Genomic DNA, 25702 nt, shown 5'->3' on the forward strand with positions numbered 1-25702 from the left:
TCCAGTGCAATTTTGCTTTTCAGGCCACTGTGTTCTCCATCCTGATTAGCTGTTGGCCTTGCCAATCAATCTTCTCCGTGCCGTATCTCCTGTACAGAATGCGTTCGTCTTGACTACATAAATATTCAATTGCGATTGGATCTTTATTTTCATTCTATAATTCTGTTCTTTTTTTCTATGAAGGTTTGAACTTTCAGAGAGAAATGCTTAAAAATGATTGGGTCTGTCTGAGAAAAGTCAAACTATGTAGTGAGGGGCTTTGCTGCCTCAGATCGTTGTTAATCCTACGTCGTGGATTTCACTCATTGAGCGCTATTTATGGACCGTAGCTCCCACGAGAAGCGAGGGACCACTGTAGTCAAAACCTTTTCTGCAACAAAACAATTTATTCCACTGAATATTCAGACCATCTTGGAAATGTAATAAATTTTTGACTGAACTTTTGTTCTCTTTCGGGCATGTTTTTCTAGATTGTTCTGGAGAATAGCAGCAGAGAAGACAAGCACGAATGTCCGTTCGGCCGCAGCAGCATCGAGCTGACCAAGATGCTCTGTGAGATTCTAAAAGTGGGCGAGCTGCGTAAGTCTTAATCAGCAAAAATGCACATCCTCTTACTCTCCCCAACAGTCTTCACCTGCTTTCCCCCTCATTTTCAGACAAAAACATTGAGCTTCTTTACTCTAAAGGATACATTTTACTCCTTGTGCTAGACAGTGCTCTGAACCTTTTTTCTTCAATAATTTGAGAACCTCACTGGTGTCCATGGATTACATGAAATCTTTCCACCTTTATCCACCTTTGTCATGGTAGAGAGAACACGTCAATGTAAGGGTGGGGTCATCTGCACCCCACAATGTAGCACAAGGGATATATTTGAGCAGCTAAATCGACTCCCAAATTCTAACACTTCCTGTCTCTTGTGATAGTTGTGCTGCAGGGAGTTTATTATGTAGGATTGCAGCGCTCCCCTGGTGAGTCCCTCTTAGTCCAACAGAGTGGTAGACCTGCTGTGCAGAGAAGATGCTGTGCCTGTGTCCACTCCAAATTGATATGGCCTTTTCATTTGTCTTTTCTTGTTTGAATGGGCTTGTTTGGACTCTGTTCCGCTTCAGACTGACCCCTGCTGCTCTGTGTGGGGAAGAAAGGGGCATTTTTTAGCTCACTAATAAGCGGATGTGCACTTTTCCTTTGACATGTTGACTTTACTGCATTGCAGAGATTTGTTTTACTTTTGTCTCAATATTTGACCATAAGCTGTTTTGTTTTTAGAAAAATTCTCTCATTTGTGTTATTGAAACATTTCTAATCTGTCCTGACCTCTTGTGGGCTCATAGAAACACTTACTGGGCTTTTTGAGTCCTTATTATCTATTTGTTTGAAAGCCTGTGTTTATGTCAGGGGTTGATTTGGATGCAGCAAGTCCCTCTAGCTGTTATCCAAATGCTTCCCTCAGGATTAAAGCTCTGGCCTCCTTCATATCATAAAGCACATTAACACAAATTCAGAAAACAATTCAAATTTATTTATAGAGCACCTATCTTGACATTATTGTCTTCAAAACCTTTACTAGAACATCTAAAACTGCATGAGTGTTGCATGAAAAGACCTGCACAACTGTCAGTGAAGTTATTCTGCAAGCTATTTTGGGCAGTAAGAGAGTGTACCATAGTTATATTTGGCATTAAGCCTGACCAGCAAATCATCTCTGTCAGCTCTGTCTGAAGTGCTGACATCACATCTGGGTGGGCGATATTTAGAAATCCAGAGATGTTAATGCACATGAGCTGTCACGTTTGTTTCCTTGGTAACCCAGGATCTATTTGTCACCAGTATGAGGGCTGTAAGTGGCGTTTTTACCTTCATACACAGGTGTTGTCGGCTCTCTTGTGGTCAGACTGTGTTGAAACCCCCACAAACTCCTAGTATGAAGCTGACACCTCTCACCAGAATAATATTAGACAGTTGGGGTCCAAAGTATGGCATCAAACATGCTCTCTTGCATCAGGGAACTGATATTTTTACATACAAAAGATTGTTTGCAAAGGCCTGTGGTGTCAAATTCTCAAATCAGATATGTTTAACTATGTGCGAATAGCAATCTGAGGCTGTTTAGATGTGCTTCAGTGTGTTCAGATCTGTAAGTACTAAATATGGACTTTTGTTGAAAATCAGTGAAATCCACTGGAACATAATCATTCAGACTTTTAAGCTTCCTTTACACCCCCCTCGGCAACACATATTTAAGTGACCACTTCCACCGAAATGTAGGTAAACGTGTGTGTTTTGGGCTTCCGTCTTCAAAACTCTTGAGGTTCACGCGTAGCTACGCACATCATTCAGAGCTTTACTTACAAAAGCGTGCTGCCATCTAACGCTCGTTGAAAGTTAAACCAGGTTTAACGTTGACTAATCAGGGACTCTGATTTGGAACGGACATATGAATGACGTCCCTTTTAATTCACGGAGGTGCCGTGAAGAAAAAGCCTGAAGCAAGATTACAGAGATTTGCAACATTTCACACCAAGTTGTGGCAGACATGCGCTAGTGAACAGTAGCAAAAGAACAAGAGGAAGTATGAACCCCATATGATAAACACCAGGCGTGTGACACACGTTCAAGAGCATGCTAACGTGCTCTTGAACTCGCATTACATGCCCAATGTAAATATAGCTTCACACTCACCTGCTTGCAAGACTTGTTTCAATCATTTTATCTGATCATTTCTGTTTCATTTTAAATTCCTTCATTTAGCTCATGCTTATATCAGAAGCTGCGTTTCCATTGACTATGAAATTGCGCAAATTGGATTTGCGATAATAAATTCATCTGATGGTCACACGACAATTACGAAAAAACTCGCATTTTTCAAAAAAAAAGGTTTTTGCGGTTGGAGGAAGAGATTTTTGAGGCATATCAACTTTTTTCAAATTAAATGAATTAGATAGTGAAATTCACAAAGTGATGGCAATGCACTTGTTGGTAGAAACTGATCCAACACTTCATGCAAAATTCATGCAGCTCCTCTGTAAAATCACCAACCATGATTATCCAAAATGGCTTCATCCGTAGCCGCTCCCACGTGTACGGATATTGTCGCTCAATGGCTTAAATAAGACGCCGACGCCTCCTTTGATAGATGATGATGAGCGCTAGTGTCGTGGTAGAAATTAGAATGTGTCTGCTGTAAAGCAAAGTATTGTTCACATCCTTTGCCATGTTTCTGAATGACTTACCGCGTGAGTTGGTTTGTGTTTATTTGCAAAATTATAATTTAATGGAAACAGTGTAATTGTGTTTTTTAGACCCTTCTCAAATTTGGATAAAGGTTTGCGCGTATGTGGAATGGACACGCAGCTACTGCTACATGTAACTTTGTTCTACTTTACCTTTAGGCTGCCCCCTTTAGGGGTCACCTCAGTGAATTTTCAGCTTTTATTTATCCGTCTCCTCTTGATCTAGTTCTCACGCACCAACCACTTTCATGTCCTCCTCGATAATATCCAAGAACCTCCTTTTTGGTCTTCATCAAGACAGTTGTCCTGGTAGCAGCACTGCCGAACTAACAACATCTGCTGACACTCTTTAGTCACTCTTTTGTCACCTGGAACCTTTATCCTTTTGCCCCACACCCACTGTTGCTTATGTCCACTATCTGATCACCCCACATAGGAGTCACAACTTGATCAACAGGAATGTTTTTGGAGCTGCACAAGTTGCTGATGGGTCTACAGTCGCATTGACCCTGGTAACACTGGAGAAAATATTCACATGCTTTTCTTCAGGCATGCTGCAAGCTACAGGTTGTAGCAAATACTTCAATTGTTAGTTTAATGGCAAATTTATTTGCAAATTGGCGAAAACAGTTTTGTTTATAATATTTGCTGATAAATCACATTACCTTTAGCTATATTTTAGTGTGACTGCACCTCTTTGCTCAGGTTTCTTTGCAGTCTTCTAGTTTAAAGTTATCATCTTATCTGATCTGATCTTATGTGGGGACGGCAGTGGTACAGGCGGTAGAGCAGGTGGTCCAACGACCGAGCGATCCTCGCTTCCCGCAGCTGTGTCCTTGGGCGACACCTCACCCTCCCTGCCTCCAGTGCGCCTCCACTGGTGTGTGAATGTGTATGAATGATCCCAGTGATGTTCAAAGGGACTGTAGGCGCAAACTGGCAGCCACGGCTCTGTCTGTCAAGCCCAGAGCAGCAGTAGTTACCATCACCAAGTATGAATGAGGAGGGAATGAAGAATGGACTGAGCACTTTGACCACCAAGAAAAAGCGCAGATAAATCGAATCCATTATTATTATTATTATTATTATTATTATTATCAAAAGAAGGCTGAAAAAGTTGGTTAAAAATGAAAAGAAAGACTGCTGAGGACCAGTAACACCCAAACAGTTGTCTAACCACAGTGGAAAGATTTTCCACTCTGATCGCTCCATCTCCACTTAGGTGGATGATTGAGAGTGCTTTTATGCAGTGGTGAGTGACTCAGCTGTGGCATTTCAGATTGTTGAAACTGAAAGAAAAGAAGAAAATAAAAGCCCCCACCCCAAATCCACCCCCACCCTGTCGCCCTCTAAATAAGATACACATTGTTTTCGTATACCATAAATACTAACATGCAATTAATATCTTAATTTTAAAAAGGTGTCCCAAAATAAACAAGTGATTTTTTTTGCATGTCAAGTCTCTTTTTTCATAGTTAAAATGACCGCTGTGTGATTACTCAAAAGTCACCATAAACATAACAGCCGTTGAGTTAATATGCATTGAAAATTCAATGGTCATTTTTCATCCATTGGAGAAAAACAATATTTGTGTAACAAGTCACCTACTGGTTACATTCAAGGTATTTAAATAAACAAAAAAGGATTATTAAATGTCAACAAATTGTTGCTAAGATGCCTGTTAGGTTCAGATCATTGGCTGTATATGAGACCTGGACTGAGTGAGTGTCAGGTCATCCATAGAAAAGGAATTGCTTCCGGTGGAGTCAGTCATAGAACCCTTTTCTTGTAATTTTTCTCATAATTTTTTTGTAACTTTTTTTCTTCTCTCTGAACTTTAGTCTCAAAATTTAGAAATAAAAAAATAATAATTTTGCGACATTCATTTCGCACATTTTGACTTTTGTTTTATAATTTTACGAATTTAGTTTAGTAAGATTTTTCATAGTTGTATGACTATATTCTTGACCTATTTTCTCATATTACGACTTTATTCTTAAAACGTTTTTTTCTCATAAATTTACAACTGTATTCTTATACAGTTTTGACTTTTTTTCTGTTAATTCTATGAGTTTATTCTCGTAAATGTATTATTTATTTATTTTTACGGTGGTCCTAATACTCAGTCATAATCTTGGTCAAAGGGGTCCTAAAACTATTTTGTATCCACTCTGCGTGTTTGCATCAGTACCGAATCCATTCTTATCATCAGGATAAAGTATCTCATCTGCTTTGGTAAAACTGTTGTTTTTTTTGTTCAGATGGTTTTAGGATTAAAGAAAATTTTGATATTATTTTGAAGAGTGGCACAATTTTTGATGGGCAAATGGCTGAATTTATTATTTTTTTTATTCACTTTGAACATAATCCCTTTGGAGCCTGACAGAAGCACAGCCCCTTTGCTTCTTTTTCTGATTGTTGGGCAACTGTTTGCTGCACTTTCCCTAATCGAAATCAAAAGTCATACATCGGCAACAATTATTGCAAAACATACAAAAAAAAAATGTATGAGCAACAGAGAAAAATAAACTGAATTTACAAAATTACAACAAGCGCAAACAAACAATCTTCTGTCACTCTTAAATTTTACAAAATGAAACTTTTGCTTTCAGAATCTGCAGCTTTCATGCCGGCATTTGGTTAACGGGTTTTGTTGTTTTCATCCACAGCGAGCGAAAACTGCCATGATTTCCATCCCATGTTCTTCACCCATGACCGCTCCTTTGCGGAATTCTTCTGCATTTGCATCCAGCTGCTCAACAAGACCTGGAAAGAGATGAGAGCCACGAATGAAGATTTTAACAAGGTATGCGGCATCACTTTGTCCTGGAGAGTGGAGGTTAAAATGAAATGGTGCCGTTCACTCTTTGCTCAAAGCAAATACAAACTGTGAGCAATAGAACTGAAAGTTGAATTTACACAAACCTGCTTTGGTTTAACCGTATGTTATGTTTAGCTGCATCCGAAAACGGCTGCTTGCAGCAGTAACTCTGTCTCTCTGTCACCCAATTTGATGACTTGCTGTCCCGCATTAATCAGAGGAGGGAAAAAATAAAAATCAGAATAAAATGAAAAGGAACTTTTTATTACCGTCCCCAAGCAAAAAAAAAATATAATAAAGTTCAGGACAAGCATCAGATTCTCCTCTGTTTTGGTTTCAAGTCATCAACCCGTGAAGGGCAAAAGCTGGGTTGACGTGACGCGTCTTCCTGACGTCAATCTAGAATCGGCCTCTGCAGCGTGTCTGGGTTTCACGAAAACAAACAACATCCAAACTTTTTCAAAGATGGATGTGAATATTGTGTTTATAAAATGAAAGAGTTTTTCCCGATCATCGCTAGCTCCGTGGAGAAAGTGTGTGTGTGTGTGTTAGTCTGGTGCTGGAAGTGAAGACTTTTCCTGGAAGGGGCGGTTTTCACTTTGTGACATCACAATGTGAGAACCCACATGTTTTTGTGGGTTGGGGGGGGGCTGGGGCTCAGAGGGCAGGTTTTTACAGGAATAATCAGAAATGCATGAATGGATCAAAATACTACTTTGGGGTTGTTGTTGTTTTTATAAAGAATTAACATTTTAATACACTTAAAATGTCAAAAAAGATGATTTTGCATTATATAGGCCCTTTAAAATTGCAAGTCTGTATTCATATTGTTGTTAATCAGGAGCAAACGGAAAAATGCAGATTGAAATGGTCCCTTCTGAAATTCAGAGGCAAATGTCTAATGAAATCCTGTCGCTCTGCAGAAACTATGTCCTATAAAATGACTCAGGTTTTTTGATTTTGGCTAAAACAGCACAACCGTAATTAAAAGATCACTGGGAACATTTTGAAAATGCATCAAAACATAATTGGAGAGGAGGACATGAATGCATCCAACTGTCAGAGTGCCTCATTTTTTCTCTGTCTGCAATTTGTTGAACTTGAATACATCTTTGATACGTGTTTGTCAGTTATTTGACTTATAAAGAAATGAGACCTCAGTTTCATTTGAATCCGTAGACAGTCCAGCTCCACAGAGATTTAAAACTGGATGCTGCTTATTCAAATTCCATTTTGTTAGTATTTAGAGGGAGTATCCACTTCAGACGAGAAGCATCCTTATGTGGGAGGATAATAGTAGAGATCAGGGACGATTCTGAGAGCATCCCCAGCTTCTGCAGTGTCTATATTTGTGGCTGACAGCATTCATGTGTGGAGCGCAGACACATTTGAGGTCTTATGGGGAATGGGGATATTTCCAACTTGATGACTCTTAGTGTCAAGCTTTGCATGGCTGACACATCGCATGCGCGCTTGAATCCTTGTTCAAAGATTCTGATGTTCAGACAGAGGCAGCTGTCGTGTTGCTTTTGTGAATGTAGCGCTCAATAAAAACGCCAGCAGCGTGTGTGCGTGCCGTGTTTCATGAAGGCGAGTCCGATCCTCCTGAGGCTTAGCTTTGATTGTCATAAGCCAAATTCCCTGTTTCCATAGCAACCCTTGTTTCAATTACATCCCCGGTGCTGCACCACTCTTCCACTGTTTCAATGAGATGAAGCCCCTCTTTCCACATGCTTACATGCGTTGGTGCTCAGAGGCGTCTGCCGGGCTGCCTGACATGCCTAAACCTGTGTCCCCCCCCCCCCCCCCCCACTTTCTGACAGCGAGAGAGGGGGGGGGGGAATCTCTCAGCAGTGTAGCGGCTTGCAGCCACTCACCATCCCCATCTTCCTCTGCCCTTCCTCCTACATCTAAGCCTCTTTTTCTCCCCAACACACACTCACACACATTTATCATGTGATTCAATCGTTGCATCCCTATTGGTGCTTGTGATTGTCGTGTGGGTCCAATCAGTGCCTAAGCCCGGAGATCAACATAAGTGAAGCAGAGCAGCCTGACTGATGCTCTTACAGTCACAGAGGGAGAGAGGAATACGGAGGTAGACAGAAAATTACAGTAGGTTGCAGATGGATCAAGTTTTTTAGAGAAATATTGAAAAGAAAACCAAAAAAAAAATTCCGAGAGGGAAGCAGGAACGCTGCAGGTTTAAAAAAAAATACCCTAAAACAGTGAGACGAAGCAAAAGAAATAGGCGGTTCAAGAGACGATCCGACAGGCGAGCTTTCGTTTATCACAGCTAAAGCTAACCGCCACAGCCAGCTGAACTGATGAGCCGTCTGCTCTCGCCATCCCTGCTCCCCACTAATAGCTAAAAGAGACCGTCCAGGAGGACTGTGGAGAGACGCACTCTGAGCTATGGAGCTGACATGTAAGTACTGAAAACCAGAGGACGGAGACTAGGAGGTGCTAGAAAAGGAAGAACGTCTATTCTTTTTTTTTTTGTCATTGCCTGGTTGCGAAGGAGGATGGGTGGAAGAAAGGGCATGGGGCGAGGGAAAAGATGGGGAAGAGCAGGGAGGAGGGACAGATGGGGCCGTGTTGACTCAGCGAGGCGTAAGCAGGTTAGATTTCCAGCCAGATTAGTCTTCTTTTATCGTCCAAATATCAGGTGCTGGATTATAATTCCACTCCGTCCCCACCATTAACACAACAATATGCTGTCCTGCACCAAGCAATGGATGTACTCCTCTGTATGTGTGATGGGGGGTTGGGTTTTGTTATTGTGAATGAGATTACTCCACACTACCAACACCCATTCTTTATCACCAGAGGAGTTTAATACCACTAATACTACTACTGCTGTTCCTTACACCATCAGATTGGGTTTTAGCCACAGGGTTTCAACAGAATATTTGAGGGCCTAGCTCTAGATTGAACAGCTGGACTAAGAGAAACATGAACATTCCCCGATTTCATGTTTCACTAAACTGTATTCACTTTCTATTCAATTCAATTCAATTTTATTTGTATAGCCCAAAATCACAACAACAGTCATCTCAAAGGGCTTCACACCGGTAATTGTGCAGTAAACATAAAATCATGAGAATCATGAATACATAGAATTCAATAGGAAAATTCTAAACTGAACTGACTAAACAGAGTAAACTAAACTGGGCATCCCTGTCCTTAGACCCTCCTTCACGGTAAGGAAAAACTCCTTAAAAAAAAAAAAAAAAAACGGAATCCGGAGATAAAGAAGAAACCTCAGAGGTGTCCACGTGAAGGAGGGATTCTCCCCCAGGAGGGACAGGCGGTGTACCAGAACTCTTGGAGAAGAATTAGCTTATCTAACTCTACGACTACATATTTAAATAGTCCAGCAGATGAGCTTCATTCAGATGGGTGGGGGTACGACTGGGGGCGCGAGACGAGCCAGAGGCAGGATCCACAGTCAAGTGTAGGAGCAGTGGTAGAGGCAAGCCAGAGACAAGGTACACGGTCAGGTACAGGAGCACAGACGAGCCAACTGGAATCTGAAAGCACTCATCCGGAGGGGAGTGGGAAAGAGGGACAGTACTTTTTAAAAAATAAATAAAATAAAAGCAGCACTTTTATTAAAAAGTCGATGTAAATGCACGTTTTCCGAAACTGTTCGCGGGTAACTCTTTAAGTGTCTAGTTTTTGGGCTCTACGTGCAAAAGGCGTGGTGGCCGTTGAACGCGGCTTGGAAGTTAAACTAGGTCGAACTTTGACCAATCAGAGACTTAAATCTAGTAGCCGCGTATGGATGGCGTCCCTATTTATTCAGAGAAGTGCTCACTGTTTGAAAATTGTTCATAGAGGAGAAATGAATAAATGCGGTTTGTGTCTGGGTGGAATGATAGGACACCAAGTCTTTCTTATATCAGAATAAAAACTGTGAAAGACGAGGTCTGGACCAAGATTCAAGAGATTGGCACCGCTTTACCATTTCTCACCAAGCCTCTTCCAACTGTAGTTGGTCAGCATGTTGTAGTAAAAAGTAGAAAGAGAAGAAGAAGCCCCTACCTGCTTGTACATTGTGAATACCAAAGGCTATACTCGCTTTCAAGAATGTGCTTTTAGTGCGTTCTTCAACGTGTGTCAAATGCCCAATGTGTACGTAGCCTTACGCTTTAAAGTCTTGATTTACATTTCTTTAAACAGTTGGGAAATGTGTGCACAAATGTGACTTGTTATCTAGATCTCAGTTTCAGGCCTTTTTGAGCGATGTCTAAGATCTAATTATATATTATAGAAGATACAGTATAAATAGATCGAACAATACAGGCCATACAGACAAAATAAAATTACCATTACAAGTCTTTGCTGTCATATATCCAGTTTAAGATTTCAGCAATCTAGACAAAATATTTATCAAAAAAACCCAACAATGCCATGTTTATAAGCCTTATAAATACATTTTTGTGATGTGAGATTAAAAAATTGTTTGCTTATAATTGTAGCAAAATCTTAGTTGGACTCTAGTTTATCTAAGTCTGCTTTAGGAAACAATTGTGGACAAATACAGCAAATGAGCTTCAACATCCACAGTTATAAATAACTTATGCGTAAAAAAATTGTTTGAAATTGTTTTATGAATGAAAGTATTCAAACTTAAATTGTACTTTTTCTTGTAGAAAAGAAGTTGAAAAAAAACAATGATTTGGGGCATTTTATAAAATACTGACAGTTTTTAGTTGCCAAGTTGGATTTTGCAAGTTACTTTTTGCAATAGTTTTAATATCCATTATTATTAGTAGGCACTCTATAATACTTAATAAAACAGCCATGAATAGTCGGAACCTTGGTCGGAACTCAGCAGAAATGAGCCATACTCTGATTTATCATCGATGTTTGGGAATTTTTATTAAAGGGATTGTCATAGTCCAAATTCTAGAAGATATGAGATAGTGGTTAAAGCTGCTGAGATGTAGTTTGAGCTACTATTTTTGGGATTGTTAAATAATTACAAATGATTGCTTGTTAAATGCTGTAAATAATTTCTGACTGTTCTCTTCAACACGAAGACTTTATGTCAGCTCTTCTCAAAGGGTTTTGTGCATGCATATTTGATGGTTAAGAGTGCTGCTGGTGGGTTGAGCAGGCACTAATGTGACAACAATAATGCGAGCATGAGCATCAAAGGTTTTGGGCGGCTGCCATGTCTGGATTTGAGAGCATCAGCTGGAAATGTCTAGGGAAATCACTTCCCATGCATCCATATGGTGGCTTGACTGCTGCTGTCCTGTTTTGCATGAAACTAGTTCCGACAGGGACATTGCACATCCCCCATCTGCCTTTCCATCGTGCAACCAAGACTTGCTGTCTTTTGAAGAGGAGAGCTCCTGTCCTGATTTTCATCCTTTCAAAACCTTCCTCCTATGCCTTTTCTTTTTAACCTTTTCCTTACCCTTCATTCAAACCATTCTTGCATTATTAAAACCCACATCATCTTTTGATCTATTTTAAAAGTATTACCAGGGGTCTTTTTAAACCAAAAAACAAAAAGCAAAACCCTTTGTTGTTTTCTTGGACATAGTCTCTGCAGAGCAACAGTAGAAATTCATCTCTGAGTTGTAGGTGACCATTGATGATGAGCAACCCCGTCCCCTTTCCTTTCTCGTTGCTGCGAGCTCCTCTTCACTCTCGTGCTAGCTTACAGCCCCTCAGCTCTAATGAGGAAAACGAAGACGTACATGGATCTAGTCTTCTACGAGTTGGATGCATCAGAATGGAGCGCAGCAGGGAGCTTGTGGCTCGCTCAGCGTATTTTCTACGGAAGTACAATCTATTTCAATCTGTTTTTTATCTGCTCCAGATTGACAGCAATTTGAATAAAGAAATTCTCAGAAATGCAATTATTGGTTTAACTTTTGAAATGCATGTTCTCCACCATTAGAAAAATGCCATATGTTAAAAACACCAAAAACAGCATTTCCATTTGAGTTGATCTCTAACTCCATTGTTGCACTCAGACAGTCTATATATTTCTGTCTAGCTGACTCAGGGCCTATATCAGGCATTTCTTAAGGATTTCAGAGTAAACTATATCTATATCTGATATTGTATTGCCTCGAGCACACTAAAGAACCATTTTTAAAAATAAAAAATATGAATTATTTTCGCAGCTCTTTTTCCAACCCAGAAGTAAGACGCCTTGATCTCTGAGGCTCCGCCTTTCGCTCCATGTGGGTACCGCCCATTTCATGACATCAGCCTAGAGTCTGCCTCGGCAGCGTGTCTTTGTTTCACGAAAACAAGCAACATTTGCAACTTTTACAAAGATGGATTTGCAGATTGTATATATAAAAGTAAAAGCGTCTTTGCTGATCACCGCTAGCGAAAGTGGATTAGCTTGGTGGTGGTTCTGGCACCACAGACTCTTCCTGGAAGGGGCTGTTCCTCACTTTGTGACATCACAATGTGAGGACCCACTTGTTTTCGTGGGTCGTGGGTTGGGAGGTGCTGATGTTCAGAGAACAGGTTTTTACAGGAATAGTCAGAAATGCATGAATAGATAAAAATACCACTTTGGGGTTGTTTTTCGTGATGAATGAACATTGTAGTACACTTTAAAGCTCAAAAAGTTGATTTTGCATGATAGAAGCCCTTTAAAGAGTTTTGAATATTTAGTTTTAAATTATTGCCTGTTCATGTGTTTTTATTCTTCTTGGGCATGACTGCAAAAGTGTTAGACCTGTTTGTAAGCAATTATGTAAAAAATATGATATATAAATGCTCAGCTGGTTTTTATGCCAGACTATAATTTTTTTGGTTCTTTTCTTAGATCTTTAATGCCAAAGTATTTATTTCTTCCAGCCTAAGACAAAGATGTCTGATCTCTATCTTTGCTGGCCACTCAAGTGGAGAACGTCAGTACTAAGCTCACTAATAAGAGTAGAGATATCATGAGTCATTAGTGGCAGACTGACAGAGCAAAGCTGTTTCAGCTATAAGCATATTGTTAAAAAATAGGCATAGGAATTCACAAATAAGCTTCTCCTTTTATTTATTTATCAGAAAGTCCAATCTAACCTTCTAATCTTTAAAAATAGATTTAAGGAATTAAATGTTCTCGGCTGAAGGGTTGTGCACCCAACATTTAGTTATCTCCCTGCTTATTATTTCAGCCTTTATGTGTTTTCATCAGAGGGTAAAATCATTTTGTCGTTCGCTGTAGTCCATAGAACAGCGTGTGCCTCAGTCGGCACATCCAAATAAAGAAGCTGCTTGTGGTCCAGTGGTTCTATGCATATATGCATGTGTGCTTGATAGCTTCCAAAGTCCTCATCATTAATAAGCCATAGTTACCCGGTTTTGTTTTATAATGGCTTGAATCAATTATTTATTTGCTCACATCCTCTGTCTGCATCATGATGCACATTAGGCTAGAGGAAGAAGGTGTCCCATTTTCTTTATAACCGTTTTCATGCTGCAGTCGTATTATTGGAAGGAAGAACTACAAAGTAGAGCCCTGCGCGGGAATGTTTTCTTCATCCCGCGCCCGCCGAATTTCTGACCGTTACCGCCCACTCCCGCAACGTATGTGTTACACTCCCGCCCCGTCCCGCAAAAATCTGAGAATTTATTCCCGCAGAATGATAGAGACGGATTGATTTTGTGTCTTCCCCCGTCCCGCAGGAAAAAAAACCCACGTATTTGTATTGATATTATTAAAGACTGAATGGTGCGTGGGAATCTCCCATTGGGATAAATCCGATTGTAAATCCAGTTCAGTCTCTGTGAAAAACTAGTGTGCATCATCGATGCTCACTAGACTGGCGAATATAAACCACTATGCATTGCATTTGAGCAATTTCTGTGAAGAAAAAAAAGTATTTTCTTTCTTTTTTTTAAATTATAAACCATCAACATTTACATTATCAGATCACAGTAGATTTATAAACAGTCTTTGTAAAATGTTCATATTTATTTAGCCATTTTTCGGTCAGTCAGAGCAAAGCACAAAATGACAGACATCAACTTTAACTTTATTAGCAACCATCAATAACGAACAACCGTGAGCCCTTGTGTGCCCTCTTCAGTGAGGCAGAGCTACTGCCTCAGGGCAGCTTTATGTCAGATCTGAAGACTAAATTAGCTAAATAATCATGATATGCAATAATTTGGTACAGAGATATGCATATTAGTACATTTGTCCACTAATCTGTGCTATAAATGTAATTTAAATGTAGTCAATTCAATCTGCAGCATTTGATGCTCTGCATTTTCATAGTGCCAAAGTGAGTCTGACAGGTAGAGATTTGTTGTGTTTCCTCAGACATGTTGTCACACAGCCTGCAGGGTTCAAGGAGAGCACAAATGGCACAGTTGGCATTGCTGGCAAAGATTAGTGCAACTAACTTTTGTAGAGACCAAAATGATTTTTGTTGACGCACACAATTGATAAATACACACTTTTATCTGATGTTATAAATCCAAAAATTCAAATTAACAGCTGCCAACACTAAAAGCAGCTTTATTTAGGAGTCGTAATTCAGCTAAAATTTAGAATATATCCATTCTAATCTAAATCTGTGCACTTTTTTTTATAATTAAATTCAACTAAATGGTAAATGGCATCTATTTGTATAGCGCTTTCTTCCTTCCTCAAAGGCCCAAAGCGCCTTACAGTCACAAACCCAGTCACCCATTCACACATATTGAATCACTGGTGGCGGCTGCGCTGTGGCGCCAACCTTACACCAGAGGCAAGGTGGGGTTCGGTGTCTTTCCCAAGGAAACTTCAAGACAAGGCGTGGATCGAACCTGCAATCTTCCAATCAAAATTGGTAGTGCAGTGGTGGGGCGGTCGACAATAGGAGATTTCTTTGTGGCAAGCTTGTATAAATTATGATTACCAAATTAACTAGTGCTGGTTCATTGAAGGAGTTTTTGCGATTAATTGTAATTAATTGCACTGTTGACTGCAAAATGTAAGTAATAAATTCAAATTTAATTGATTGCAAAATTGTGTTTAAACATCAATTTGCTCAAAATGTCTCTCAGTAAAAGTAAGTGATTGAGCGTTCGAAACGTTCGATTGACAGATTTCGTTTATAGGGGTGTGGACGTCCAACAAGCTCACCCCTGATTGGCGGGAGTGGTTGCCATAGAAATGATAATTCAGACCAATCACTTTTAATTGTAGAATCAAGGGTTCTATTTTCGTTTACATGTAACTGTAGTCAGTTCATGATGTACTAAATGAAAAATTGAATTATTAAATATGTGTTAGATGTCATCTTTATTGTGTTAGAAATAAAAGTGAAGCATTTTCTACCAGACTGGAATCTACATTTTTCAATTCAATTCAATTCAATTTTATTTGTATAGCCCAAAATCACAACAACAGTCGTCTCGATGGGCTTCGAAGTAAAACATGAAATCAAAAGGATCACGAATACAAAGAGTTCAATAGAAAAATACTAAAATGAACTAACAAACTGACTAAGCTATACTGGCATCCCTGCCCTTAGACCCCCCTTCGCGGTAAGGAAAAACTCCCAAAAAAACCGGATTCCGGAAAAAACGAAGAAGCCTCAGGGGTGCCCACATGAAGGAGGGATCCTCCCCCAGGACGGACAGGCGATTTACCAGAACTCTTAGAGAAGAATTAACTTATCTAAATCTATAACTACATATATAAAAGTCCAGCAGACGAGCTTCATCCAGCCGTGGTTGTGGGGACAGTCAAAGGCGCGAGTCGAGCCGGAGACAGGAAACACAGCCAGGTGTAGGAGCAGGAGCAAAGGCGAGGTAAACGGTCAGGAACTGGAGCACGGATGAGCCAACTCAAGTCAAAGCTAAAGCCATCCTGAGCAACATCAAAAATAAAAGCTCTTTCATTAAAACCATGATTGTTCTTTGGCAAATGCTTCTTTTCCCAGAGTACCCTATTATTAAAACAAACTGCTGTCATGGTTTAATACTTAAAAGTTAAAAAGTCTGATCGCGGATCGATTCAGTTTTCCACAAGTGCAATGCTGGAGCCTAATTGGATTTATGGATTTGTTAAATCAAACTGTCATTATTTCACAAAACTGGTTCTTTAGATTAAAGATGTTGCTTCCTATTTTATAATCACAAGCTTGCGATGGCGCCGACTTTAGATCGCAGTTATTAATGTGCTGCAAGCAGAGAACAATCCTGCTGAACAGTAATGATCTAGAAAGATCCGGTCTGCGCCGGGATGCTCATCACTGCTTCTGAATACTGGAATGGAAAGACCTTGCCATTAAATTTAAAGGTTTAAAACAAAAAATACAAAAAGTGGGTTAAAATGATTATTGACATTAATTTGGTAATGTGTTAAAGCAAACGTAATTTGACCAACTGTAAAGGCCGTGTCACACAGCCACTACGTACATTTTGCGCATTTTCCATATATGAAACTTCGGTCTTTCGTGATTCACGTGTGATTTACGTAATTCAGAAGCGTTTCTTGCGTTCGTCATTTGTTGATGTGCGCAGATGTCTGCTGAGGGTCTCAAAACGTAAAGTCGGTTTTGAACTGTTCAACATTTTTGGTCGCTTGAGAATTACACAGTTCACATGTATTTAGTTTCTATTCACACATTACACAATTGTGGGTGATTTTTACAAGATGCATACGCAAATTTGTGGCTTTCTACGACCGTTCCATGTATGTCTAAGAGACTTTTCACGCATAGACCATAGTTGTATAACTATATGTATTTTATCACGCATACGACGCACATAATACATTAACACATGAATCACTAATGAATTGCATATAAAAAGCGCAATAATCGTTCACGGTTCATGTTCTACGTTGATTTGTGTTCTTTGCATGGTTCAGTTGTACTTCTTCCATGGTTTAATGTGGTTCATTCATAATACGTCTATGAAAATTTCACATAAAGAAACACAACTTTTCTCACTTTATCCATGTGCATTCACTTATGATCAATATTTATCCGTGTAATTTACGCAAAATGTATGTAGTTGCTGTGTGACACGGCCTTAACTGTGGAGGAGCTACAGATATACAAAGCAAACTACCTCACAGAATAGCCTGACTAGAGGCCAAAGGTCTCACTAAAACATGTACACAGTGTATTTTATCTTTAATCATAGGACACACTCCAAGAAATGGTCCGGCTTGGCGGGGTCCGCCCTAAGGCGAGAGCGTCTAGCTGTAATGATTGAAACGCTCAATGGATTCAAGGTTTACTGCAGATGATGTGTTCTTAAAATAGGATTTTAAAACCAATGTAAGTGCAGTCTGAGCCACTATACTTTAGAAACTTGCCATTTTATCCTAACCGTAACCAGGTCAAAGGTAAGATAAAGCCCAATTTTGGGCACCGTTAGGGAATGTAATTTATTTTCAACATTTAACCCAGACCAGAGAGCGTTTGTAACGTCGGGGCTTCTGCAACTCAGAGCCCTCTCTTATTTATAAAGCCAAGTCTAAAATAAATGCATCATGGGTGTGAAATTGGGGGGTGATAATCTGGATAGTGGGCCTATGGATGGCCAATGCATAAGAATTCCATCGCCAATCCCCTAACTTTCCCATAACACTGATACCCTCTAAAAAAAGGATGCTGGAGGTTTTTCTGCACACTCTAACCTTCTTTTTGCCATTTTGGAGGCGGGTGAAATGGCCTTAAAATAAAATCTTTTTCTACCTCCCTTCAATTTCTGAAAAATTACAAATGACAGAATATCATTAACAAAAACTCTTTTATTTTAACATCTCCTTTGGGAGTTGGCCTGAATTCAAAGTACAACTAAATAAAAGTTGTAAAAATTCTTTTCAAACAACGAGGCAGGGGTGTTTTGTGAGCCATCGCTGGCTTGAGCATCTCATAGAAAGCAGCACTTTCTCTATTCGACAGAGTGCATCTGTTTGGTATCCTGAAACCAATTTCTTTTACTTTTGGTACAAACAGCTTTCAAACAGATTTTGCATTATGCGGTGTGTTTCACGATGTCATAAAGTCAAACTAGTTCCATAACTGAAGAAACTGTTCCTTTTTTGCGAACAACTTTCTTTTTGCCAGTTGCTAATTTAACGTCTGACCCTAATCTGAATAACGGAGGCCAATGAGAGCAGGAAGCTGGGGGGAAAAATCGATTTACTGCCCAGCCCACCTGTATGTTTTATGTACTTCAGTAATGATCTCCCTATTCTTACTATGCAAGATGGACTTTTTACTTGGTTTTAGTAATTTTTCTTTAATTACAGCTTGTGATGTGTCTCCTCCAGATAATCTCTATATTTCCCCAAATAAGTCCAAGTTGTGGGTGTGCATTTGATTGACAGCTGCTAAGTGATGTCATTAGCATCCTCATGGAATGTTGACCGGTCAGAAAGAATAGAATCCTAATTTGTTGGATTTACCAAAGATTTATTGTCCATGATGGATTGTGGGGCACTTTTGGTACAAATGGCTCTTTTGCTTGAGAACCAGCTGAAAGGCAGAGGCAGTGATCGGTGAGTCTTGCCTTATCTTATATCTGAACGATGGCTCGTAGGATAATTCAGTTTTGCTGACATTGGGATTTTCCCTCTTATGAAGCAATATTTGTGCCATTAAAACGTCACCTAAAGTCACACTTTTGAAATAAAAGTATCCTAAAATAAAAAACTATTTTAAAAATTATACCTTTAAAGTTGCAAATAAAAATATGAAATGTTTACTGGCAAAATTCCATCTGCGCTTTTTACAATGTGTTGGTGGTAGTAGCAAATATTCATCTGTTTGCATTTGTGATCGTCATAAAACTGGTTAATATTGCGCTTCTTCACATTTTTGTTTTTGGAAACGTTTTCTCAAAGGCAGGTTAATCCCATCCTTTATTTTGCATTTTCCACTTTTAGCTCAGCGTTACAAATGTGCAACAAAACCAACCAATAACAGACATGTATGTTCATCCTAATTGGCCTGGTCTGGTCTTCAGTCTCATTACTTCTGACTTCAGTTGAGCATAATTAAATAGCAAAATGTGTCCTGTCCTGTCATTCTACATATTTCACAGGCCTCCATCTACAGAGCTAACGGGAGATAAAGTTTTCTTTGGAACCTCGAAAAGATGTTCCATCTGATGTTTTCTGCATCCGTTCTGAACTAATCCCGCTGCCTCTTTATTTCAGGTAATGCAGGTGGTGAGGGAGCAAATCATGCGAGCGCTCTCTCTCAAGCCTAATTCTCTGGATCAGTTCAAGAGTCGCCTGCAGAACCTGAGCTACACTGAAATCTTGAAAATACGCCAGTCTGAGAGGATGAATCAGGAAGACTTCCAGTCTCGGCCCATCTTGTGAGTTGAAAAAGCTTCTAAATATGGATAGATGGATTGATTGGTTGATTGATTGATTGATTGATTGATTGATTGATTGATTGATTGATTGATTGATTGATTGATTGATTGATTGATTGATTGATTGATTGATTGATTGATTGATTGATTGATTGATTGATTGGTGATACATCAGACACTTTTATGAAACATAGCAAATGATGTCACCATAACCTCTGTCCCCTGATGTCAATAATACCCAGTAACTGTAAATGTAAAATTAGGCTCAACTCAAATACACAAAAAGTTTGAATTAAAATTGTAAATAAAGGACTAAAAGCAAAGAATGAGAGAACCTAAACTATTGGTTGACCTTGAAAATACAAAACAGCAGCTGTTAAAAATACCGTAATTTCCGGACTATAAGCCGCTACTTTTTTCCTGCGCTTACAGCCGTGCGGCTTATTCAGTGATGCGGCTAATTTATGGATTTAATTGGCGGCCGCCGTCTACGTATTTTCGGACACAGTGAATGGTTTGAATTCTTTAACACCAAACACAAGTCATTTATTTTTCAACACACCTCTAAGCAGCCAAACAGCATGGACTTGTATTCAGGTCTTAGACACTTCAGTCATGGTTCAACAAAACGAAACACGCATGCCCAGCCGCATCCCAGAATCCTTTGGTGCCATTAGACCCAACGTGCACGAGATCGCCGCTACAATATGATGAAGCTTTCAAGTTAAAAGCAATCGTTAAAAGCAGCGTGAAAAAATCCACCATCACCAACGGGTTTGGAAAAACCGGTCAGCTGCGTTACGGAGAGAACAGCGCATGCTCCGGAGTGAATTTACCTCTGAGTCATAGTGACTCGGCTGGCTGCACGTAAATATGTGGGAATAACATCAGCCTTTATTTTGTCGGGACACGACTGGAAACACAAATTGACGTGATCGTTTTAACGGTTTCTAAGGACTGAGCGGAGTTTTGCATTGAAACGCTCACAGCCTCCGTGTGAGCTGGAGACTGCGTGTCGTGTTAGCTGCGGGGCCGATGGCAGTCTGAAGGCTCCCACACGTAACAACGCATCCGCCCCTCATACACAAAACGTACAGTATTAAGTCCGATTGCTCTGCACAGACACGATTTGCTCCGTTCACCGGCGCAATGGGGACGAAGCGCTCCTCCTTGAAGCCGCCCTGGCCAGAGCTGTCGGAGTAGATAGAAGGGGAGACAAGGAGCACGCGGGAGCGCGGAGGCGTCGAGTCATTCTGCAGGCTGCAGCCAGGGCTTACTCGAGGCGTCCGCGGAGCAAGTGTTTGTTGTGGAAGGAAACTTCTGACCCACGCGCCGCGAGGAGGCACGCGTATCGCGCTGAGGCGCGCGCTTTTCAGTCGTCGCTGCTTTATTTTACTAGCGTGTTTTTTAACCAGCCCTGTTACTCCCATAACGCTGCCGCGACACAAGCGGAAGGAGAGCTTTACCCGTTCACCCCTCCATGCACTGCTGATACTTGCTCATTCTTAAACACGTACAACAGAATGGCGAGCCGGGTGTTGGCCCCGCCTTTAGCCCCTAAGACTCATGGGAAATGGGGGATCGCGGATGTAAATTTCCTCATCATAACTGAGGGATGTAATGTTGATTATATGGTTACTGTTTGTAATTTTATGTATGATACCTAGATTGTCAATAAGTAAAAAAAAAAAATAATAATAAAAAAAACCATAACTGAGGAACTTGTGAACAGAATAGAGCTGCATACTGTTTGGCAGATGTAGATATACTCAAATACATGAGCCTGAGAAAAAACTGACTCCACCCACTGTGTGCTAATGAATCACACTTGCTCTGTGAGTCAGGACATGATCTGTCAGGATGACAATGTTGCCTAATACATGCGGCTTGTACTCCGACGCGGCTTGTGTATGTATAAAAGTAGTTAAACACGTGAAAATGGGTGGGTGCGGCTAGTAATCGGGTGCGCTTTGTAGTCTGGAATTTACGGTATGTATTTTTTCATGTAGTAACAATTTGGGGTTTATAGTATTTTTTAATATTATGTTTTTAGTATTTTCGCAAATTGAATTCAATTCAATTCAATTTTATTTCTATAGCCCAAATTCACAACAACAGTCGTCTCGATGGTCTACAAACCGGTAATTGTAAAGTGAACATAAAATCATAAGGATCATGAATACATAGAATTCAATGGGAAAATTCTAAACTGAACTAACTAAACAGACTAAACTAAACTGGCATCTCTGCCATTAGACCCTCCTTCACGGTAAGAAAAAACTCCTAAAAACCAAACAGAATCCGGAAAAAAAGACGAAACCTCAGGGATGTCCACATTAAGGACAGGCGATGTACCAGAACTCTTAGAGAAGAATTGAAATTATAGTTCTTTAAATGTACAATTTTAAAAAATGTGTTGTATTTATTTTAGCTTAACTTTGATTTCAAGTTTTCAAAACTTCAATATTTCTTTCTGCTTTTTTCTAGTCTTATTTACATAGTCCAGGGGTGGCTAACCCTGGTCCTCAAGAGACACAATCCTGCCTGTTTTCCAGCTTTCCCTCACCAACTTGCTGTTGATTAGCTGACTCAAGTGATTTCACATCCTGATAGACTGAACACACCTGATTTAGGTTATCAGCATCAAGCAGTCCAGGGAGAGATGGAAAACTGGCAGGGTTGAGGCTCTTGAGGACCAGGGTTGGCCACCTCTGACATAGTCTATTTCTAAAATTTGTAATCTGATTTTTAATCCACTTTAAGATGATCCTGTTTTATCAGTAGTATAGCGCTGCTCAGGCTGTGGGATGAATAATTAATCCTAACCATAGCCTTATGAATAATATCAGATGTAAAAAGCTGGATAACATTTCTCTGATCAGCCTCCAAGATGATAAATCTCTTATTTCTGAGCAGGAGAATGTTGTGTTTTCTTCTAAAAAGGGGACTACCACGGCTGAGTCACGAAAACCCCTTATTTGGTCTGCATTCTCCTATGACCCTGTGGGGTGCTGGTTCTTGTTTATGATCTATTACTGGAATTGGTTAACAGGAGTTCTGACCTGGTCTATGTGTTTGATTATCTTCAGGGAGCTGAGAGAGAAGATCCAGCCAGAGATCATGGAGCTGATCAAACAGCAGAGACTCAACAGGTTGTGTGATGGAACCTGCTTCAGGAAAATCAGCAGCCGCAGAAGACAAGGTGGAAGAATGTTCACACACTTAGCACTAATAGGCATGGGGCTCTGGCTCTATATTCAAGACATTTCCAGTTCCTCTTATTTCTTTATTCCCTTTTCATTGTTTGCTGTCAAATGGCATTTTTTCATCTGCTCCTAAATCACAAGGATATAAGTAATACACAGAAATGCAAATGTGTGCTTAGTATTCTTTGAATACTATAAAGCATATAAAGCAAAATCCCTATACCTGCTCACTACCCAAAAAACAGCTCTCAGGAGGTTTTAAACTAGCTAATATTACATATTAGTCCAAAATATTTTACAGTGATTCTCAGTTCTGGTTTTAACCAAGATGGAGCAAGTAAACAAACAAACCCTGTCAACGTCCTTGAGATTATTGGCTGTACATTTGTCATCCTCAGCAATGTTAGAAATGAATATATATATATATATATATATATATATATATATATATATATATATATATATATATATATATATATATATATATGTATGCATGCATATATATATATATATGCATGGATACATGCATGCATACATACATACATGCATATATATAGGTAGATCTTTAAGACATCGTCGTCTCAAAAGTAGCTCACATGCCAAAAAAGTGTGGGCACCCCAGATCTAAGCCATGTTCGCTTTTGTGTTTGTTTTAAATTTACTTGGATGATCTCTAACAAAAAGGTTTCAAATGTTGTGCAGCTTCTGATCTAAAAATTAACACTCATAGATGAAATGTGTTAACCATTTGATCGTCATTGGATGTCAGTTTTGATATCAGAACTCAGTTTTTTTTGGCTCTTAGTTGTGACTCCAGACAACACTTTCACTTCCGGCTAAACTCCCTTTCTTGATGATGACTAATTCGAATCTGGGTCCATATGATGCTTTTTGGAAGCTGCTGCTCATGTCACTCTTGTCTTTTTTATTTTTTTATTTTCTTTAGATAAGTTCTGGTACTGTCGTCTGTCCCCGAATCATAAAGTCCTGCACTACGGGGATCTGGAAGAGAGTCCCCAGGGAGAGGTGCCCCACGACTCTTTACAGGACAAATGTGAGTGCCCCACTTGAAATCTTTGCAAAATTATAAGATATTTTAAAATATCATTATTAGAACATTCCAGCACACTGTATGGACACGTCCTTGCAAAATTCAGTGTTTCCACACATTGGACTGTAATGATGGATTGATCAGTTTTTGCTGCTATCACATGTGTGTGTTGTCCACTGTGATGGTACTATGTTGTTTTTGGTGAAATAAAACTACCGTTTCTCAATCCAAATGTTTTGTTTACCAAGATTAATAAAATTAAGTTTATTTCCTTTTGAAATGATTTGATATTATATAGGTTGTATAGGTTGATTTGAGTAACCCTTGTGCTATCCTAGGCACTTTAACATTGGGAGTTGGGTCATCTAGACCCACTAGACAGTGTGCTGAACCTTTTTTCTTCAATGATTTGTGATCTTCACTGGTGTCCATGGATTACATGAAATCTTTCCACCTTTATCCACCTTTGTCATGGTAGGGAAAACACGTCAATGTAAGGGTGGGGCCATCTAAGATTGCACAAGGGTTAAAGTCTTGCCTTCGACAGGTCACTCTAGTTGCATCGTAGGACTTTAAAAATTAAAACAAACATAGATAAAGTCGATTAATGGTTACGCCCCAAATCTTTGGTGAAAAACAGGAGCAAATTAAAAATGCATCAAATCATGAAAAACATCAGCCAGAGGATGAAGAAGAATCGCCTCAAGCTGAGAACCCAGATAGGCAAGTAAAAAGCTCAACTCTGTACCTAAACTAAGATATAAAAGAGATAGACATACTGGCTGGTACACTTAAACCTCCCTTTGTCAGTACAACTATCAGCCAAGCATCACCATACAGTTTCTACAGAACCCACAGTAGTCAACATACCAAAACCCACAACCATATTTTCATCCAATTCAATTGAAACCCATCATTTGTCCTTTTAATCCACCAGCAGCTAATTCTATGCAGTGTCAGTGAGTCCTAAATGTTACAAATTTACATTAAAGTTGAGGGGTTTGTTTGTTCTTTTGCATATTCTTATGTATTGAGAGTTTGTGTAGCTAAGGAAAGTTGAAGTATTGTTTGTAAATGTTGGAACCCAGTTTCATGTGTCACACTCCACTAAATTGGGCACTTTTGTAGTTTATTTCCTTGACTTACAATTTAGTTCATTTTTACTACAGAGTTATTATTCTATGACTCTTATAAAAAAAAATTGAGCAGATGTAGAGACCCCTTAGGCCCAGGTATTAAATCGCCAACAAATGATGCTTGCATGTGTCCCGATTGTTGCTTCACCTAATTTAGCACGTTAGGAAATGACAAAAATGGCTAATGTGGTTACTGTGACTAATATTTTATGAAAGAGTGTTATGAAAAGACTTTGGTGTCATTATGAGCATCTCAAATGGACTTAATATATAGCTCTGGAAAGTCTACAGTGCGCGTATTTGGATTTCTTTCACCTGTGTTGTGTCTTGCAGGCGTGCACCAGGCTTCATTTTCTCCAATTTTACTGATTTATTCTGAGCTTATTAACACTGTATGTGAGAAAAACTGCACTAGTTTAGTAAGAACCATATTAAGGCAATTTATAGTTAATAGTAAAAGTGTAATGTTTTAAATATCTTCTGAAATTTGCACATTCGTTAAGAAGTGAACTTGTTTTTGTTGTAATATATGTGTTTTAAAGTAATTCGATCAGTCTAGAGCTCCAACGTATAAAATAGTGTTTGCTGCTGAAAATATATTAGTTATTTGTAGCACTGATTTAAAAAAAAAAAAAAGATTTTAGAGATGTAAATGTTCTCAACGTGACAGACCAATACTTTTGATGAATGGGCGTTACTAGGCACTCACTGGGCAAAAATGGTCAAGGACACTCATGAAATATTTATTTGTTTGTTTGTTTTTGTCATTTGTTTTGCAATAAATGACAAAAGTGTTATCTGGACTAGAAAAAATAACTTCTGTATCTTGTTTGATCTTTACTTTTGTTTTAGAGTATCAGTTGAATCGGTTAGTTCAAAAGTGGCCCAAGTCCACAATTTTTTGAAATAGAGATATTATATGTGCTTTGGTCTTCAAGGGAAAA

General features: G+C 39.4%; 1 protein-coding gene across 6 annotated transcripts in view; it reads left to right on the forward strand.

Annotated features, from left to right (window-relative positions):
• The window catches only part of elmo1 (engulfment and cell motility 1 (ced-12 homolog, C. elegans)), a 92083-nt gene that overhangs the window by 61166 nt on the left and 5215 nt on the right, over positions 1–25702 (forward strand). For all 6 annotated transcript variants that reach the window (XM_020707074.3, XM_078954975.1, XM_078954974.1 and 3 more), the window contains 5 exons: positions 471–579; positions 5903–6039; positions 19202–19365; positions 22455–22567; positions 23518–23625. In XM_020707074.3, coding sequence (XP_020562733.1) covers positions 471–579; positions 5903–6039; positions 19202–19365; positions 22455–22567; positions 23518–23625 — 631 coding nt within the window. The remainder of the gene's footprint in view (positions 1–470; positions 580–5902; positions 6040–19201; positions 19366–22454; positions 22568–23517; positions 23626–25702) is intronic.

Source organism: Oryzias latipes, chromosome 11 (assembly GCF_053564925.1).
Source record: "Oryzias latipes strain Hd-rR chromosome 11, Olatipes_Hd-rR_3.1".
In the NCBI taxonomy this organism is placed as follows: domain Eukaryota; kingdom Metazoa; phylum Chordata; class Actinopteri; order Beloniformes; family Adrianichthyidae; genus Oryzias; species Oryzias latipes.